At 46.1% G+C, this 19903-nt stretch overlaps 1 protein-coding gene across 1 annotated transcript; it reads right to left on the reverse strand.

The window, feature by feature from the left end:
- On the reverse strand, positions 1–14383 carry LOC101431126 (zinc finger protein 574-like). The gene is made up of 7 exons (XM_058285141.2): positions 14369–14383; positions 14059–14101; positions 13031–13976; positions 12638–12713; positions 9996–12487; positions 1090–1195; positions 1–973 (listed from the first exon to the last, which is right to left on the reverse strand). Exons 1-5 carry the CDS (start codon positions 14381–14383, stop codon positions 12386–12388), a joined length of 1182 nt encoding a protein of 393 aa, XP_058141124.1. The 3' UTR covers positions 1–973; positions 1090–1195; positions 9996–12385.
- Positions 14384–19903: the final 5520 nt, after the last annotated feature.

Consider the following 19903-nt stretch of genomic DNA (forward strand, 5'->3'; position numbering starts at 1 on the left):
TGATACAGAAACTGGGCATGTTTTCACTGATGAAAAAGCCACAAACACTGCTTATGTCACTGTGGTTTTTTTGCCAAAGTCATCATTTAAAGAACCATTAAGTTTAAATAAAGCTAAAAAATAAAAAAGATGTAATTTCCCCCTCAAGTTTATGGGCCCAGGTTAAGGAGCCTTGCCTTACAGCAAGGTGGGAGAGGAAAGAAACATTCCATGATGATCGCACATGGCCTCCATAATCCAAGAAACGTTCCGTGATGATCGCACATGGCCTCCATAATCCAAGAAACGTTCCATGATGATCACACACGGCCTCCATAATCCAAGAAACGTTCCATGATGATCACACACGGCCTCCATAATCCAAGAAACGTTCCATGATGATCGCACATGGCCTCCACAATCCAAGAAATGCTCCATGATGATCACACATGGCCTCCACAATCCGAGAAACATTCCATGATGATCACACATGGCCTCCACAATCCAAGAAATGCTCCATGATGATCACACATGGCCTCCACAATCCGAGAAACATTCCATGATGATCACACATGGCCTCCACAATCCGAGAAACGTTCCATGATGATCACACATGGCCTCCATAATCCGAGAAACGTTCCATGATGATCACACATGGCCTCCATAATCCGAGAAACGTTCCATGATGATCACACATGGCCTCCGTAATCCGAGAAACATTCCATGATGATCACACATGGCCTCCATAATCTGACAGAGCTGCTGCAAATTCCAGGTGTAGTCACTTATGAATCATGAATTTCTCCAAAAGCCTTAACCTCAATTTCCTCATTTTAAAATAGGATTACAGGAGGAACTCCCAAGGGTGGTTGTGAGAAGTGACAGAAAGTTTATAAAGCACCTGGCACATTCTGGAACAAGGCAACTCTCAGCCGTTCATAATAATTATTCCTTTGGGTCATAAATTAGTGGGTGAAATACCACAGAGCAGGCTCTGAAAGAAGGCCCAAAGAAAAATGATTTAATACAAAGACAGAGCCAAGGAAATAATACTGAGCAAAACGGGGAAGCTAAACGAGCCTGAGGCACCGATTGTGGATGGCAGCTCACCATCGCCATGCTGTGGCAGCAGGCCTGCATTCTTGCAGCTGTCGGCAGGGTTTTAGGACCTATTTTATTTTTAGCTTGTAGGGCCTCTTGCAGTTTAAAAAAATGTCTGAAAAATTAAAATAGAAGTTAATGAAATTCATTTTAATATATATACTAAAGCTAATCTATCCAGATAGCATCCAACCCTAGAGAAGAAAAACTGAATTAGAGCTCATGGCGTATGCACATGTACAGTTCTTTAAAACATGGATAAGCATATCTCAGTTTATGCCACAGATGGGTACTATCTTAAAGGTAACAGTGATTGTCTAGGATTAAAAATAAGAGTAGATAATACTAACTGAACATTTACTGTGATAAATGCTTAATATATATTATTTATTCTTCACTATAACACAAGACAAGTCTTATTATACTTCACTTTTATGTTTAGTAAACTGAGTTCTCAGATTTTAAATAATTACTAAAGGTAAAATAGATATTAATTATCGGAGCCAAGATCTGAAAACAAATTGGTCTGTTTCCAAAGAGCACAAAGTTACTACTTTTGCAAGTTGCTTCTTCAGTTTTCAAAAGACTTCATAGTTAATGTCAAATAAATGCCCAAATGTGGGTCTTGTGAAATACAGGCTTATTCCTGCTTTTGTCCAACCCCTCACTTCCAAGGTGATGAAGTTTCACACTTACTGTCTCCACACTCTCTCTCTCCACTCAAGTACTCTTTAATCCCCTGAAAACTAGCCTTGACTCTTGTTATGAAACAAGAGATTCCCAAACCCCCTCCTCTCTTAAAACTCCCTCTTTGGTGGCAGGAAAGCCAGGTAGCCAATTCCCCAAGCCCCATGCAGCTTGGAATGGCTAGTGAGGTAGAAGAATATTATTGGAGGGATTCTGGGAAAACTTTTGCTTTCATGATACATGGGATAGATGTGACTGGCACCTACACTCACCTCTTCTTCCTGACTTTAATGCAAACATCATAACTGGAGTTGCAGCACTCACTTTGTGACCATGAGACAAAAACAGCCAAGATGAAAGCCAACACACCGAAGACTAGAGAGCAGCTAGAGTGCACATGGGCCCCGGAAGTCGTCTTTGAGTCACTAAACCAACAACAAACACTAGCCTTCTTTGTTATTTTTCAGCCACTATGAGATTTTCTACAACTTGCCATTGAAAGTCTTCCTAAAAGGGACCCCTATCACGCCTCTAACTCTTTTCTCCTTAGGAAATGGCATCGTCCTACTTCCTGGACCCAATGCACATTTCAGTGTCAATCCTCCCCTGTCTTTCTATACCTCTCGATGTGGACCCCAGCTGTGGAGCCTCAGTTCCAGCACTAGCCAGGTTCCATAGAATTATGGGTCCAATTTCCAGATGAGGATGAGCAAATAAACTGCACACATCGTCATCCTCAGATACATCCTACATGTGAAAATGGGACCAAGAGAACAGAAAAATGTAATATTAGGCGGACTGCAAAGGTCGCCAGGTGTGGCATCCTAAATAGAGATCCTGATGTAGAAGAGCCAGGCTGCAAGGAGGGGACACGTAACAGTCTGGAGCCAAAGGACTACGCTGCCTCAACCAAGCCAAGGTGTTGTAGGGAAAAGGTAAGTAAAACATGTTAAACATTTCACCTGTAGAGGGAGACAGGAGGTAAAAGAGTTCTGGAGAGCTCCTGTTCCTGAAGGAGGAAGCTATGCCTATGCGGGAACGAAACAGATGGGGAAATAAGCATTCTCTTTGCTTGTTTATAAGGGTTGGTGAGGACAGTAACAGGAAACTGCCCAGGTACTGAAACTGCTCATATCAGCAACAAGCCTGTCTCACCTTCTTATCATCCATGTACTCACCAGAGAAGCACCTTTAATTTCCTTCAAGAACGTTTCTTTTGCATTCATGGCTTGGCTGGCCAGGGCAAGCCTACCTCAGCTCTTGACATGCATCCCTCGCTGAGCTTAATAACAGCCAGCTTTTGATTTAAAGTGAGAGACATGCAGTTCTTCCCTTCACTTGAGCAGGTGGAGGTCACTATAGGGTTATTAACTGGCCTAATTTCAATACTGTTGTGTCTGAGGGAAGGGGGAGACCCAAGGAGAGAGAGAGATGCAGAGGGACGGCTGGTCACTGGAGCAGTAGAGCACATACGACATTTATGGATTAGCTGCACCGTCTTAGAGGACCGTGAGTGTTGGCACCCTAAAACATTACAACAGCAACATCACAGATCACCATATAAGATATAATGATGATGAAAGCATTTGAAATACTGGGGGAATTACCAAAATGTGACAGAGACACAAAGTGAGCACAAGCTGTTGGAAAAACAGTGCCAACACACTTGCTTGAGGCAGGTTGTAGCAAACCTTCAATTTGTTTTAAAAAAATGCAATATCTATGAAGCACAAAAAAGTGAAGTGCAATAAAATGAGGTGTGCCTGTAATTATATTCAAGTTAATAATTCTTTATTCAAATTCCAATATTCAACTCTTTGGCAAGAACAGTGAGCAGGTTATAACAATAGAGTGTCTGTCTGGGCAGATGGAAATCCAGAATGGAAACCTCCCCCAGCCTCCCTTGAAGCTCGTGTGGGCACATGGTTAAATTCTGGTCCATGAGCTGCAGATGAAAATGTAATGAAGGAATCCATATAGGCTGCCTTAAGATAGACTTGACTTGTGCACCTTGTTGTATTTTTCCTACTCCATCCTGCCCCATGTAACACCAATGACACCATCTTAAACCATAAGGTCAAGGGTCACAATCTAGGGACAGGAGAGTAATGAGCTGAAAAGAAACCAGATGCCTGAAGACTTCATGGATCGGAGTAGTCATTTAAATGAAAAAGTCCGCTTTTATCCTCTTTGAGGTACTGGTATTTTTAGTTTTCCATTACTATCAGATAAACCTAGTGAAATGACAGATACAAACAAAATTTAAGGAAACTAAGTAGGAGATCTGGTATAAGTTAACACTGAACTTCCAGTTACATTAGTCAATAAATGTACTTATTGTTTAAACCAGTTTGATTTTTGGGTTTGTTGTTGAAAACCTAACACATAGGCTTTATCACATATATGAAAATGTGTAAGAACATAGAAAAAAAAAACAAATCAAACAATAAGTCCAAATAATGATAACATAAGGGAAACTCTTTTATAATCAACAAAAAGATCAAAGCAAGAGAAACCAGGGAAAGTTTTCCAAGAAAACTACATGTATAAGATCACGAAGGCCAAAATGTTTCTCTTTTATATTCTTAATGTTGATAGCAGTTTGATATTATTCATGAATTCTGAAGGGAAATGACTATGTTTGTAAACTGGTCAGGTCCTCTGGATTGATAACCTTTGATTCTATGAGATTCAGCTGAGACGTCTGATTAAATAATGTATGATTAGGGTTCTGATCCAACCACGTCATTAGAGTGCGACTCTGTGTTGAGTCCCAGCCCCCTTAGGGTAATAAAACAGACTCTCACATGGAAGTAGAGACACAGAAGCAATAACGCAGAAGGAGAGAGTGCTCCATAGACACAGTCCCAGGAAGAGAGATGAGCCTGACAGTCTACAGCTGACCTTGTGGAGAGAGCAGAGCAGCTGAGCCTGGAGAGAAACAAGCCCCCCGGGAGAAAGACACGACTTACCCCAGCCCACAGCTGAGATTTAAAGAAGATGAGTCCATTGAGCCTTAAGAGGAAAGAGGAAGCCTGAACCCTCACAGACATTGCCTGCCATCTTGCTTCAACCTGTGGCAACAGAGTCTGGTGAGGAAGTAACTTTGAGTTGGACTATTTAGGGCCTTGTAACTGTAAGCTTCCACCTCAAATAAATACCATTTATAAAAGCCAACAGAGTTCGTGTACTTTGGGCTAACACAGTGTTTCATAGAATGATTAAAATATACAAGGGACTCTACGAAAGATTATCGAATAAATTGTTTACTGAATTATATGAATAGCAATGACATGCATATAACTGCATTATTTCCAACATGGAGAAGGCCCGTATATAGGTATACTAGACATCAACAGTGATGGAAAGAAGAAAATCATAAGAAAGGAGAAGAGGAAAACAAAAATGGTTGGACTGGGGATATTATGGAAGAGCCAAGACAGACTAATAGCCCTGGACATTTTCCCTGAAATGTTTTTGATAGATCATCCTACAGTTCGTGGCATCTAAGAAACAGATTCCAAAACAACAGATGAGTTGGCTATGTAGAGCTCTCGCCATTAGAAGGTCAAATGTGCTTCACATTCCCATACTCAGAGCCTTAAAGAGCCACCAAGCATAAGATACCCGGTGTGCAGAGAAAGGAGGAGATAAGCAAGTCATCAAATGTGGGTTATTTTCCAAATAGAAAGGCATTGTCCAAATAACATCTCCTGGAAAGCACTGAAGAGGCTCCCAAGGTCAAACAAACCAAGGACTCTCCAGCTGAAAAAGGATACCAGTGTGGGGTTAAGTTGTACACATTTTGGTATGCAGTTATATTTTTGTGCAGAATTTGGATTTATGTATCTGTTGAAGTATATCCTTATATTTTTTAGTTTAATGTGTTTGGCTGTCATTGTTATTTGTAAAGATGTCTGTAAGAATACACAGTGTATCAGTTATTTGTGACCTTAGAGGAACCTGACATCAGAGGATTTGGGGCTATTTTCCTGTGCTTGTATTTATTTATTTATTTATTTTTATTTTTATTCATTTTTTTAAAAATATTACATTCAAAAAATATGAAGTCCCATTCAACCCCACCGCCCCCACCCCCCACTCCCCCCACAGCAACACTCTCTTTCATCATCATGACACATCCATTGCATTTGGTAAGGACATCTCTGGGCATCGCTGCACCTCATGGTCAATGGTCCACATCATAGCCCATACTCTCCCACGTTCCATCCAGTGGGCCCTGGGGGGGATCTACAATGTCCCATAATTGTCCGTGAAGCACCACCCAGGACAACTCCAAGTCCCAAAAATGCCTCCACATCTCATCTCTTCCTCCCATTCCCCGCACTCAGCAGCCACCATGGTCACTTTTCCCACACCAATGCCACATTTTCTCTGTGGACATTGGATTGGTTGTGTCCATTGCTGTGCTTGTATTTAGAAATTAATATGTTAGTGTGTGAATTTGTGGAGTTTCTATGTTAAGTATATGTGTGGTCTGTTTGGGAATTTGCATGTGTGTTACAGTATGAGGAATGAAGATTAAGAGGCTGTGAAATACAGAAATAAGCAGCCAAGGAAGGCTCTGTCAACCCTCTAAAAACTAGAGACCCCACTCCTCTGGATAAATGAACTGCTTAACTGCCTACAGCAGCTTGAAAGAGATTATGATTCAAATTCCTTTCCTCTTCCTGAAAAGCATGAAATTTAGAGAATGGTAAATTAATCAAAAAAGAAGAGGAGCTGAGTGGATCTCCTAAATGAAAAGCTGAAGAAAGGAAAAATAAAGGGAAGAGGTTAAAAAAAAATGGCCATAAAGGAGACAAGTTGGGGGGGGGAAGAAAATAGAAAACTGTCAAAAAATGAAAGAAAGTGGCAGAAGGATTGGAGAGGGAGAAGAATTCAGAGGGAAAATACTCCATTGACTTGGAATGGGATTTTTCATGCCCTAAAGATGGAACAAATTCTGCCTCTAGGAAGTAAAACATCTACAGAGTGGGAAAATTCTATCTCCAGCTCTGTGGGAAGGATGCAAAAGGGAGAAGGGAGCAAAACATGGGCTTCAATGAATGCAATCCTCATCCCAGGGAGAAGATAAATGCATAATTTAATGTGTCCTTCTCAAGGGCAGGCTCTACCAGAAAGAGCTCAGGAGAGGGAACCAGACTCAAAGTCAGAAACTGCTCAAGGTTCCCAGAGGGAGCAGAGGCAGAACCCGGACTCAATGCTGAGCTGCCTAATTTCAAACACCATGAGGTCTAAAGGAAGGACGTCCCAATGCGTGGAATGGATGCCCACCTCTATAACTCCATCTTTTCCTTTCCATTTCTTTTGTCCTTGGGTCCAAAGGCATGAGAGCAGGATGAAGGCAAACCCACCATGGTGACTGAATTAATCCTTGAAGGCTCCCCTACCAGCTCACTTCCAGGGTTTGCTCTTCTCGCTCTCCCACCATCTACCTTCTCACCATAGTAACAACCTCCTGGCCCATTACTGCCCTCCAATCCCCCATATACTTCTTCCTTCACATCCTCTCAGCCCTGGAGACTGGCTACACCTCCATCACCGTCCCTTATTGGTTGGTACCAGAGCCCATGCTCTGGCTTTGCCCTCCGGATGTTCTTCTTTCTCTTTTGGTGCCATGGAGTGTTATCTCCTGGCAGCCATGGCCTACGACCACTAGGCAGTCATCTGCAAACCCCTCCACTACCCACTGCCGCTGAGCCAACAGGTGTGTCTACAGCTAGCAGGGTCTTGGGGGCCTGTGGAGCCATGGCAGCACTGGGCCACACCTCCTTCACCTTCTCCTTGGCCTTCTGTGGCCCTGATGCCATCCCCACTTCTGTGAGCTTCAGCTATACCTAGAGCTGTGTGGGGAGACCCCTCACTCCATGAATTACACATAATCCTGGTGCTGCCCTCATCACCCCACCCCTCTGGCCTCATCATGGGCCACCATCTTCCAGTCCCATGCATGGCCTTCTCCACTGCTCCCATCACTGGCTGTGGCCTCCCTCTTCTATGGCCATCTTGACCTACATCCACCCTAATGCCAGCTATGATCCAGCCACTGTCCCTCCACTGTCCCTCCCCCATGCCTTGGCCACCCCTATCCTCACCCCCATCATCAATAGCCTGTGAAACGCTTGTGTCAAGGCTTCCTTGAAGAGGGCCCAGAAAATGGGAAACACGACAAGGCAATGATGATGGTGGGTGTGGCACAGCACTTCCAGCCAGCCCCAAGTTACTGAGGACCACGGGGAAAGGACACACGTCCCACCTTATGAGAGGACCATCCAGTCGAGAAGACAAACTTATCCTTGAAGAACCTTGAAGAAGCACAGGGGCCAGAGCCCCTCTCCATCCAGCAACACACACTCCCTATTCTGCATCCTGTGCAAGAAGCAGCCCAGGAGGGAGGATCAGCTTAGAAGCAGAAGAAGTTGACAGCTAGAGGGAAGTTAAAAAACGCCATCTTCACCAGATTACCAAGGTAACATCATGTCCAGCCATAGCAATGCTCCTCAGAGCCATTGGGCATCCACACATCATAGGGGGCACTGCTGATTGGTACTTATGTGTAACCATACATGGTTAAAACCCATTGCCAGGCCAAAAGCAGGGTCTGGAGAGTGAGGAGGGGCTGGAAAGGTTCCAGGGAAGGTAAACTCTTACGGGAATCAGCAGGAGACAGGCATTCAGAGGGGACTTTGATGTCAGAAAGACTTCAGTTGGAATCCTGAGTCTTCCAGCAGATTAGCTATGTGATGACATGCAAATGATATCATTTCTCCTGGCTTTAATCTCCTTAGCCATGAAGCTGGGATAATAATTTCTTTGGGTTTTTCTGGGAACCATAGACTTGCAAATCGCCACACTTAATATCTGGAACAAAATTATGTCTCAATGAATGTTTTTATTAATGAGCCAGTCCATTAGCACAGGGGATGCATCGGGCTCACACTGGGTGCTCGGATTGGGGGAGGGAACGGTGTTCTTGGAATGCCAGTGCCATTGGGAACCAAGAGACACAACGGAGGGTGGAGAAAGAGACCCCCAAACACGCTACAGGAAGCACCACCAGCGCGGTGTAAACCAAAGATGACATGACACTGAAGAGCAAATGTGATGCCAACGAAGGGTGGGCAAGTCAAAGGCGTACAGAGCAAAGCACTGAGCTGAGCGGGGCAAGTATTCACAGGCAATTCAACTAGGATCCGTGTCCTGTTCCTTGTTCCCAATATGCTATTCAGTTTGCAAGCATTTGCTGGGGGACCACCACATTCCCAAGCTCTGCTTGTCACAGTGAAGAACCCCTGTCAATAGAGGGTGGGGTGCTTCCCATCTTGTTGGGCCAATAATGCTGATTCCCATTAAGCTATCAAAGAAGAATGCTAAGGAGGGAACACGGAATCAGGGACGTGCAGAGTTAAGCGGCACTCCCTGCGAGCTGCCTGCTCCTTGATGTACAAGAGAAATTCTTCCAGCCCCAAACATGTTCCTATAGTCTCTGTATTGATCAGTGAGGAAAACCTCAAAACTCCTTCTCCTCAGTACCTACCTACCAGCACCTCAACGGAGAGGAAGAGTATTTGGGAGGAGTTGCCTAAAAGATTGGCCATGTGGCATCCTTGGTAATTGAAAACCTTGTCCCCACGTTAAAGTCCACAAGCAGAGAGCTGCACACGTACAAGGCATTATTTGCCTCCTCGTCCTGCCTCCATTTACCCCACAGCATCCTTCTCAGAACTGCTCAGGCCACATGGCACCCTGGCATTCTGCCAACTGAGGTGACAACAAGCAACAACAGAATTCTCTCACATCCGAGAGACAGAGTAACTGTACCTTTCCTGTATGTCATTTGGATAATTATCTTGCGATCCATCTGTGCTGTTGTGTATCAAAAGCTCACTCCTTTTTATTGAGTGGTATTCCTTTATATGGATATAACAAAATTGGTTATTCCATTCACCTATTGATGGACATTTGGGATATTTTGGTTTTGGTTATAAAAGCAAACCTGCAGTGAACATTTGTGTACATATTTTCATTTCTCTGGGGTCAATATCTCAGGGTAGAATTCTGGATCACAGAGAAGGTATGTGTTAACTTTCAAAGAAAGTTTTCAGTCACTTTTCTCTCTTTGCATGACAGCTAGTAAGCTTACTGCCAAATCTGTAACTCGTTTCCAGAAAACTTCCTCACAGTATACTTTTTGGAATACTCACCCAGTTTCTGGATTCACCTTCTTTTTCCTATTCTACTTTGCTCGTTGTTCTGCACCTCTTATCCTTCTTTTCTTCATATTGATGTTAGATACATTTAAGTCTTTCTGGAGCAAGGCTCAGAGCCATCAGCATGCAAAAAAAAATACAAGGAGAATTACCAAATGGGAAGGGCCTGAGTTGAGACTGAAGGCCTAGGTTATCATCTCCACTCTGACTAAAGACTTAAGTGACCTGGAACACACCCCTTCCTCCCTGTTTTCAGCTTCATCATCAATGAACAGGAGCTCTGTGGGGGTCACCTCCACTATAGCATGCCTATTTCCCTCTACGCCTCTGGCTGATTCTCTTAAAAGAGCCAGGGAAGACAGGTGGCTGCTCCTTCTCTACCATCACAAGGGATCTGAACTCCACTAATCCTGGCCAAGCAGAATGTGTTCACTTGGTTGACGGGGAAAACACCAGGAAAAACTGGTAGTGAGTTTCTAATCCACGGCCTAAAAGAAGTCAGGCAGGCAGGTTGCTGTTCTTTTACTCATGTTGAGATTGCCAGCAGATATGCATATGCTCATCAGGAAAGAAGGAAAAGCCATGGAGGAGCCATTTATTGGAGGGATCCTTGGTGGCCAAGAGCCACCTTCCTCCAAGGTGGAAGGAACGAATCAGATGCCTGTTCCCCAATCCAGTGAACTTTCCTCTCCACCTCATTTCTGATGAATTCCCATTACTTCTAGAATAGCCAGCTTTATCTAGAAAAAGGCTTTAGACTCTCTGCCAGGGCCATCAACTCCACACCTGAGTGGGGTCTCCAGAAAAGGGGCAAGGCCCATCCACCTATGGCAGCTCCTAACCAGGGACATCTATAAAATCATCAGTGACTCTGCTGACAAAGTGTCTGCAATCCCACTCTTAAACCGTCATAGCTCTCCTCTTTGGGCCACAGAACTTCCAAAAAAAGAGCACTGCCTGAGCCATTTCTCATTAACAGTCTAAGGGGGAATTCTAGGAGCAGGGTCCAGAGGGCCTGCACCCCAAGCAGGAAGGAGGGAATGGCAACAGAGAGGATGGGACCGAAAGGCGGGGACATGGCTAAGTCGGGCTTTGCCCCTAAAGCACAGCTCTGCCCCAGCCACCAATAGGACACCCTATTCCTGCCCTTCTCCAGCTTCCCCGGCGACCACCGGCATGGCAGGCACCACGGAGGCCCCTCAGGGCTGAGAAGCAGCCATGGGGCCCCTCGGGGCTGAAGCGTGAGCGCCCCTCGTGGCCACCTCTTGCAATCCAGTTTGACAGATGTCAACACCCTGATCACCTTTTATTAGGAGTGGGTGATAACGTGTGGTGGCGGAGCTGGGAACTCAAAGCAACTGGCCTCTCCTGACTGTAGGTCAGGGGTTCTCAAAATGCAGTTGAGCTCACCTAGGAAATTAGAAATACACATTCTCAATTCTCAGCCCCCCTCCCCGCAGACCCCCAGGCGAATCCCACAGAGCGCAGGAGAAGGTGCAGTTACCCCTCCTGGCCACACGGTGGCATAACAACTCTGATTTCCCGACAGCCCTAAGAGCTCTTATCAGCCAAGGAGAAGGCCTCTACCCAGAATTTGGTTCAGGAGAATTAGAAAGCCCAGATAAAAAGTATTTGTAAGCAGTCGCTATAAACCAACACCAAAGACAACACAAGGAGGTGGGCTTGTTCCAAAAACTCATCTGGAAAGAGAAACACCGGCGTCCACCACCCACAAGTGGCTTTGTGCTTCCCGTGGAGGCAGCTCTTGCAGGGCACCCAGTGAACAAGGGGAGGTGGGCGGCTCCCTGCAGGGCACCCTGTGAACAAGGGGAGGTGGGCAGCTCCCTGCAGGGCACCCAGTGAACAAGGGGAGGAGGGCAGCTCTCTGCAGAGCACTGGTGAACACACGGAGGTGGGCAGCCTCTGCAGGGCAATGTGTGAACATGGGGAGGTGGGCAGCCCTGCAGGGCACCCAGTGAACAAGGGGAGGTGGGCGGCTCCCTACGGGGCACTGGATGAACAAGGGGAGGTGGGCAGCTCCCTGCAGGGCACCGGGTAAACAAGGGGAGGTGGGCGGCTCTCTGCAGGGCACCCAGTGACCAAGGAGAGGTGGGCAGTTCTCTGCGGGGCACTGGATGGACAAGGGGAGGTGGGCAGCTCTCTGCGGGGCACTGAGTGAACGAAGGGGCAGCCGCGCCCTCCTGGAGGGGACAGCAGTGGAAGGTGGAAGGCCCTTCACCTCCCAAGTCTGATTTTTCCGGTGGGGGGCTGAGAGAAGAGGGGGCTTTACCTCACGTTGTCAGTCCTGCTGCCTCTTCGACCCGGGAGCAGGTGCTGGGCGGTCCGCGGTCTCAGCTCCCGCATCGCCATCCGGTGCTTGACGTCTACGTTTTGGATTCTTTAATAATTTCTAACCACGCAGACTCCCGCCACTTCCCGTCCAGATGGGCAGGAAATGCCCCCAGTGAAGGAAACACAGACTGCACCTGCCACGAGAGTCGCATCGCCGTACCACGAAGTGCACACAACGAGGACTTCTTACCGAAAGCTGCGGGTGGGCGGCGGGAGAGCACGCGGATGGGCTGTGAGGCGGCGCCTGGGCTGCACAGCGCAGGCATTTGGGGGTGGAAACGTACGGGAACCACCTCCAAGGGGCCGCGTTCTCCTTCCTCTTTGACGTCACCCATGAGGTACAGGGGCTCCACTAAGCCACTGGGGGAGAGGGGGGGGGGAACAGGGCCTAGGTGAGACCCGAGCGATGAGAACCCTCTAAAGGGTGTTTTCCCTCCAGCCCCACTCGCCCCCCATCCTCCCGCTCCGCGACTTCGGCTCCCAGGTAATTCCCTGGGGACCCCAGCACCGGGGAATCGCTGGAGCTCTGGGCACCCCCACATTTCTGGGGGACATGAGAGAAGCTCTGAAGAGGCAAGAAGCTCAGGGCCTGGGTCCCAGACACCGCCCACCCACCCCCCACCCCCCACTCCCCACTAGTCACCGCACAGCCCCTGAGGGCAGGTAGATCCTGAAACCTGCCGGTAAGAAGCCAGCTCAGGCCCCAGCCCCCTCTCTCGACGACTCCTGTCGGCCTAGGCTCCCGGGGAGGGGTCTTCCAGCCGAGGCGCTTCTCAGCCGCAGGGAAGAGCTGCGGGGTCCGGTCCCAGGCCCCGCCAGGCCGCGGGGCACCACCCCCGGCCATCCCTGGCCAGTCTCTGCTGCTGGAGGTCGCTCTTCTGGCCGAAGCGCTCGCCGCACACGCCGCGCCGCAGGGCTTCTGGCGGTGTGGACCCTCGCGGTGTGGCCCTGCGGTGCTGAGCAGGCAGCGGCGGCTCCGGAGCTCCCGGCGCAGGGCGCTTGCTGGTGCGCGCCCTTTGGAGGACCAGGAGGTGCGCGCTCTGGCTGCAGCTCTTCCCGCACCCGGGCCCTCGTGGGCTTGTCGCCGGTGCGCACGCCACGGCGCGTGACGTGCCTGGCGCAGTGACGCACGCACTGGGCACAGTCGCGCGCGCGGTTGGTGCAGTGGCGGACGCACTTGGCACAGTCGCGCGCGCGGTTGGTGCAGTGACGCACGCACTGGGCACAGTCGCGCGCGCGGTTGGTGCAGTGGCGGACGCACTTGGCACAGTCCCGCGCTCGCAGGTCTTCTCGCCCGAGTGCTCCTGGCCGAGGCAGGAGCACTCGCCGCAGCCCCTGCACCGTTGCGCCACTCGGCAGTGTGGACGCGCCGGCGGCGCGCATAGTCCGAGCTGAGGCCGCCGCGCTTCCGGCACAGCGCGCACGGGAAGGGCAGCTCGCCGCGGTGCGTGCGCTGGGGCGCGGCTGGGGCGCGGCGGCTCCGCGCTGGCCGCTCTGCGGGAGGTGGAGTTGGGGCGGTGCTGGCGCCCCTGCCGCCCGGAGGACACTGGGATGGCTCGGTGGGCCGGGGAAGAAGGGGGTTGCCGAGGGCATTCGGCTGCAGCGGGGCGCCGGCTCCTTGTCCTCAGCGCGCGGAGCGAGAACGTTGTCAGGAGGCCTCGCCCCACCGGGCAGGGCTGGGGAGGAGAGTGGCCACAGGCCCGGCCTCGCAGCCCTAACTGGCGGTGAGGGTTTTCCGCGTGCGTCACCTGCGGGGGAGAGAGTGGGCCCAGCTTAGAGCAGAGTGAGACTGGACTGGAGTGCAAATCGGGAAATGGCTCTTAGGCCACCGCTAACCCCCCCCCCGGGCAGCACTCAGTGTCTACAAATCCGCATCTGTAAAATGGGGACAACAGGACGAACTCTAGAGATCCCTCGGGATGACTGAGCACCTGCTTAATAAATGTTTGCTGATGGGACCACGTGGAGAAGACAAGGGATAAAGGGAGGCACACCCTCAAAATGCCCACAATTACCTCAAGCTCCGTCATCTGCCTTCTCACTAGAAACTCAGACAACCCAAAGGCCAAACAAACACATGTCATTTCTGCTTAGCTTTAGCTCGTTTAGCTTCACAACTGTGCTGACTCAGAATTATTTGGGGAGAGGGAATTCCAGAAGGTCTGAGTGAGGCACTCAGCAAACACTCTCCCTAAGAAGCAATAGTAGCACTGGATAAATTTGTCAAAAGCAACCATGAAGGACTCTGGATATTGGCCAAAGGCATCCACTGGAGATAGGATCATGCATGTCACAAAAGACATATAAAGTCTTAATTTGCATTATTATAAATAGGACGTTTGAAAATGTCATTATTAGCTAAGGTGTGGAGAAATTAAGTCAGGATGGGTCTTAATCCCATAGAATTAGATGCGTAGGAAGAGGAAATTCAGAGGCAGTTAGTAGAAGGCACAGGTCAGGAAAAGCCAGAAAGGAGAGAGATTGCCGGGTGATGGAAGACTGCCATTGCCAGAACACTGCAACTCCAGAAGAAAGATGGCCTTGCTGTCATCTCGACTCTGTACTTATTTTTTTTTATTAAAAATTAGATCACATAGAACGTTGCATTAAAAAAAAATGAGGTTCCCATATAACCCACACCCCCTCCATCATTTTTGTAAATTGTATTTTTTCAAGATGCATACATCACAAAAAAGTTTACATTATAAAAAACATAAGAGGTTCCCATATACCCCCCATCTCCCCACCCCACTTCTCCCACACCAATAACCTTCCCTATCATTGTGGCACACTCATCACACTCGGTGAACACATTTTGGAGCACTGCTGCACCACATGGATAATAGTTTACTCTGCAGTTCACACTCTCCCCTGGTACATTCAGTGGGTTATGGCAGGATATATAAAGTTCAGCATCTGACCCTGCAATATCATTTAGGATAACTTCAAAGTCCCAAAAATGACAACTCATCACATCTCTTCTTCCCACTCCTTGCCCTCAGCAACCACTGTGACCTCTTTCCCCCATTGATGATACTATTTCTGCTAGTAGTAGTCACAAAAGTTTTATAGTAGAATATCAGTAAGTCCACTCAGTCCATATTTTATTCTTCCATTCTGTGGGACCTGAGATGGTGATGTCCACTTCACCTCTAGATCAAGAGGGGGCTTAGATTCCACATGATGATGGAAGCAATTCTTCCGCTTGCAGTTGTAGGCACTCTCAGTTCCCTACGGCTCTGGACTTCTTGCCTTTAAAACCGTGAGACAATAAATTCCTGTTGTTACAGCAACCAGTATGTGTGGTATTTGTCATAGCAGCTCACGCAAACTAAGACAGCATCTGAAAAATCAAGAAGCATTTATTTAAGAATATTTACCAAATGTCAGTAAGAACAGTAGTCCATCGCTTTTAACCTGGGGTGGCACCTATCACTCGCCCAGCTCTGTGGCCCCAAAGTTCTGCCAGTGAAGGGCAGGCCATGAAGACCAGCAGAGAGAGGACTGACTTTATTTGGAGCAGAAAAGAAAAAAAAATCCTCCGCCCAGGAGAGTGTCAAGAACAACAGCAGGGAATATAAAATGGTGCAGCCACTGTGGAAAGCAACATGGTGGTTCTATAAGAGTTAAGTAGAGAATTAACTTTTGACTCAGTGATCCCACTTCTAGCTATATTCCCAGAGTGAAAACAGGGTCATAAGCATGTACTTGTACACCACTGTTTATTGCAGCATTATTCAAAGAGCCAAAAGCTAGAAACAGTCCAAAGGTCCATCAACAATTAATGGATAAACATAATGTGGGTACATGTAAACAATGGAATATTTTTTGGCCATAACCCAAAAATGAAGTTATGAGACATGCTGCAGAGTGGAAGAGCTTTGAAAACATTATGCTCAGTGAAATAAGGAAGACACATAAGGACAAAACTTGTATGATATCACTTATGAGAGATGACTACATCTAGCTAATTCACAGAGATAGGAAGATTAGAGGTCACCGGGGAAAGCAGGGGGAGGAGGAGGTCAGGGGAAGAGGGAATGTTAAAAAAAAAGAAAAGAAAAGAAAAGCAATCTCAGTGGCAAACAATAAGGAAAGGCCAACATCTCAGCTAGCCTGAGATTTCCATTCTGATTGGGGATAGCATCAAACCTGCAGACCAACCAGAAATTTATCAGGGAGATCTGGAGAACAAGATACCCACAGTGAGCCATGATAAGCTCACACATATCCCTTCTGGTCTGGAAGCACATATGTGAACCTGCACACACAGGCAAGCTACTCATCTCAGGCTGCACACAAGGTCTTGCAAACATGGAACGTAAAAGCCAAGTCAAATTTGCAAATTGCCTGTACTTTGATGCATTCTCCAAGGCACACAAATTCAACAATAAAGCATAAAAGACTTACTAGCTCAAGATTTTAAGTTCAACTCTAACTAATCATTGGCTGACCAGTAACTTGTGCTGATTCAAGGGAGACCTACATGAAACAAGGCTTAAAAATGAAAACAAGAATTTTAAAAAGCTGAACAGACATTAATGGCCACACACTGCAAGGAGAGAGAGATACCACAGAAGAAGTCCAAGCAAGTCACTACACAAACAAACAGCAGCAACCACCATCTTTGGCAGGACAAGGGAGAGATTCAGAATTCAGAGTTGCTACATTATCTAAAATGGTCAGTTATGAACAAAAAAGTATGAGACCACAAAGAAACAGGAAGTGTGACCCATATACAAGAAAAGAAAACAATCAATGGAAATTGCTGAAGGAAGCCAGATGTCAGATATAACAAAGATTTCAAAGAAGCTATTATGAGTGTGTCCAAAACCCTAGTGAGATAACGAAATAATGTTATGAGAGTATGGTGACATTGTCTTGTCAAATAAAGGATATCAATAAAGAGATTTAAAAAATAACACAAGAAAAGAAAAAAAATGGCAATTCTGGAATTGAAAAGTACAACAACTGAAATGAAAAATTCACTAAAGGGGCTCAACAGTAGATCCGAGCTGGCAAAAGGAAGAATAAGCAAACCTGAAGTAGATCAATAGAAACTACCCAAATAGAAGAATAGGAAAAAAAAGTATGAAGAAAAATTAACAGATCCTCAGAAATATGTGGATGCTAGCAAGCATACTAGCATAAATAAAGGAGAAGAGAAAAATGGAAGAAGAAAATACTTTGAAGAAATTATGGCCAAAACTTGCCACATTTCATGAGAAAGCTTCATCAAGAAACTCGATGAACTCAATGAACAAAGAGAACCACACTTAGATATATCAAATTGTTGAAAGACAAAAATAAACAAAATCTTGAAAACAGCAAGAGAAAAGTAACTCATCACATACAAAGAAATTACAATAAGAATAAAAGCTGACTTCTCATCAGAAACAAGAAAGGCCATTAAGCAATGGGATGACATATTCAAAGTGCTGAAAGGAAAAAAAAGTGTCAACCAAGAATTCTATATCCAGCAAAACTAGTCTTCAATTATAAAAGTGAAAGTAAAGGCTTTCCCAGATAACCAAAGTCTGAGAGAATTTGTTGCTATACAAGACATTTAAAAGCAGGTGACTCAGGCTGAAAGAAAATGACACCATTCAATAACTTGAATCCACATGAAGAAACAAAGAACACCAGTAAAGGTAATTATGTAAATATAAAAGACAGTATAAATATGTACTTCTCTTCTCCTGTTTCAAAGACAACAGTGGTTGACTATCTTCACCTCCCTGTTAGCTGACTTGGGTAAGTCCAACAAACTGGAGGGTAAATGTTGCAACTCTGCTGATGCTCAGGGCCAAGCTGGCACATGGACTTGCCAGAGATTCAAGTCTCCTGAGTATACACCAACCCCAGCACCAAACACAGGTTCAGTAAAAGTGACAGAAGAGGCATGTGTAGAGAGGTCATCTGAGTCCAGCTCAAACACAGGAGCACAAACTCCAAAGTAGGGCCAGGGCAGATGCTGGCCATTATATATCCTGCCATAACCTACTGAATGTACTGGGGAGGGTGTAAACTACAATGTAAACTATAACCCAGGCTGTGTAACAATGCTCCAAAAAGTACCCATCAAATGAAATGAATGTGCCACACTGATGAAAGAGGTTATTGATGTGGAAATAATGGGGGTGGGGAGTAGGGGTGTATGGGAACCTCTTACATTTTTTAATGTAACATTTTGTGTGGTCTATGTATCTTTAAAAAAATAATAAATTTAAAAATAAAAAATAATAGAAAAGACAGTAGTGTAAAACAATAATCATAAAATTGTAATGTTGGGCCTGTAACATATAGAGAGATAATAATCATGACAAAAATGTCAATCAAGGAGAGAGAGGGAAGAGAGCTTCCTTCCTCGAGTACTGAAAACCCATAGAACCCTATTTCTGAGATCCCTTGAGTCTAACAGTCTATGATTCTAGTAATTATTATGAGTTTGCTTTTCCAGGACACATGAGGCTTGCTTCACATGGGTGCAATGGACCAGGATGTGGAGGTAAGGAGATGCCAGCTAGACATTCATCCCAGCATATTATAACCCAGGAATTGGCAGATCCTCACACAGACCATTGAAATTTAACACAGGTCTCCAAATCACCATGGTCAGATGCAGGAATGAAGATATCCCAAACCAGAGGCTGAAGCAAAATATTTACTCTCTGGCTCTGTAATCTGATTTTCTTTACATATGAGTGACAATGAATCTGCTATTTGGAGACCTAAATTTCTAAAAAAAAAAAAAAACAAAACAGGAAAGCATCATTAAGTGACACCCTACAAGAGGAGCAACTGAAAGATAAAGAAAAGTCTCATTTTCACATGCAGCCCCATCTTTCATTAGTGTTTCCTCACACTTTCCCTAAACACAGGGAAGTAATTTTGTCTAATTCCCAAGGTGTTTCCTCCTGGGTCCAATATACTCCTGAACCATCGGTTACAAAACTGATGCTGAAGTCAACAGATAATACAATCATAAAAAGTAGATGACAAATTCCATTTGAACATGGAAGGATGATTTTCCATAGCATAGTTCTTCCCTGAAGTTTAACACCACAATCAGCTTTAACTTATGTTTATGTATGAGTAGAGAGGCAGGGTAGCTTAGAAGATGACAACACAAGTTCTGGAATAAGACTGCCTGAATTCAAATCCCAGTTTTGTCACTTACTGGTTATGAGACCTCCAGCAAGTATTTTACCCCTTTTACACTTCAGTTTTCCCATCTGAAAAATAGGAGTAGTAACAATATCTAATGCATCGAATAGTTGTGCATCTAAAATGAGTTAGTGCCATGTCAGTTGGCCCTGCTTTGGAGTTTGTGTTTCTGTGTGATGGAGCTGGACTCAGATGTGATCTCTATTCACAAGCCTCTCCTGTTACTTTTACCAGACCTGTGGTTGGCACCAGGGTTTAGTGTATACCCAGGGGACCTGAATCTCTGGACTGTCCATGTGATAGCCAGGCCCTGAGCCTCAACAGACTAGCAACTCCTACACTCTGGTTTATTGGACTTATCCCACTCAGCTAACATGGAGGTG

This window comes from Dasypus novemcinctus, chromosome 22 (genome assembly GCF_030445035.2).
Source record: "Dasypus novemcinctus isolate mDasNov1 chromosome 22, mDasNov1.1.hap2, whole genome shotgun sequence".
Lineage (NCBI taxonomy): Eukaryota > Metazoa > Chordata > Mammalia > Cingulata > Dasypodidae > Dasypus > Dasypus novemcinctus.

What these genes read in the sequence shown, in the direction of transcription:
- LOC101431126 (XM_058285141.2), bottom strand. An exon ending in AGCTGGCTTCTTACCGGCAG is followed by an intron (nt 12,714 to 13,030) that starts GTTTCAGGATCT and finishes CCTCTCCCCCAG; the next exon opens with TGGCTTAGTGGAGCCCCTGT. An exon ending in GCCCCTTGGAGGTGGTTCCC is followed by an intron (nt 12,488 to 12,637) that starts GTACGTTTCCAC and finishes CTCTCGTGGCAG; the next exon opens with GTGCAGTCTGTGTTTCCTTC.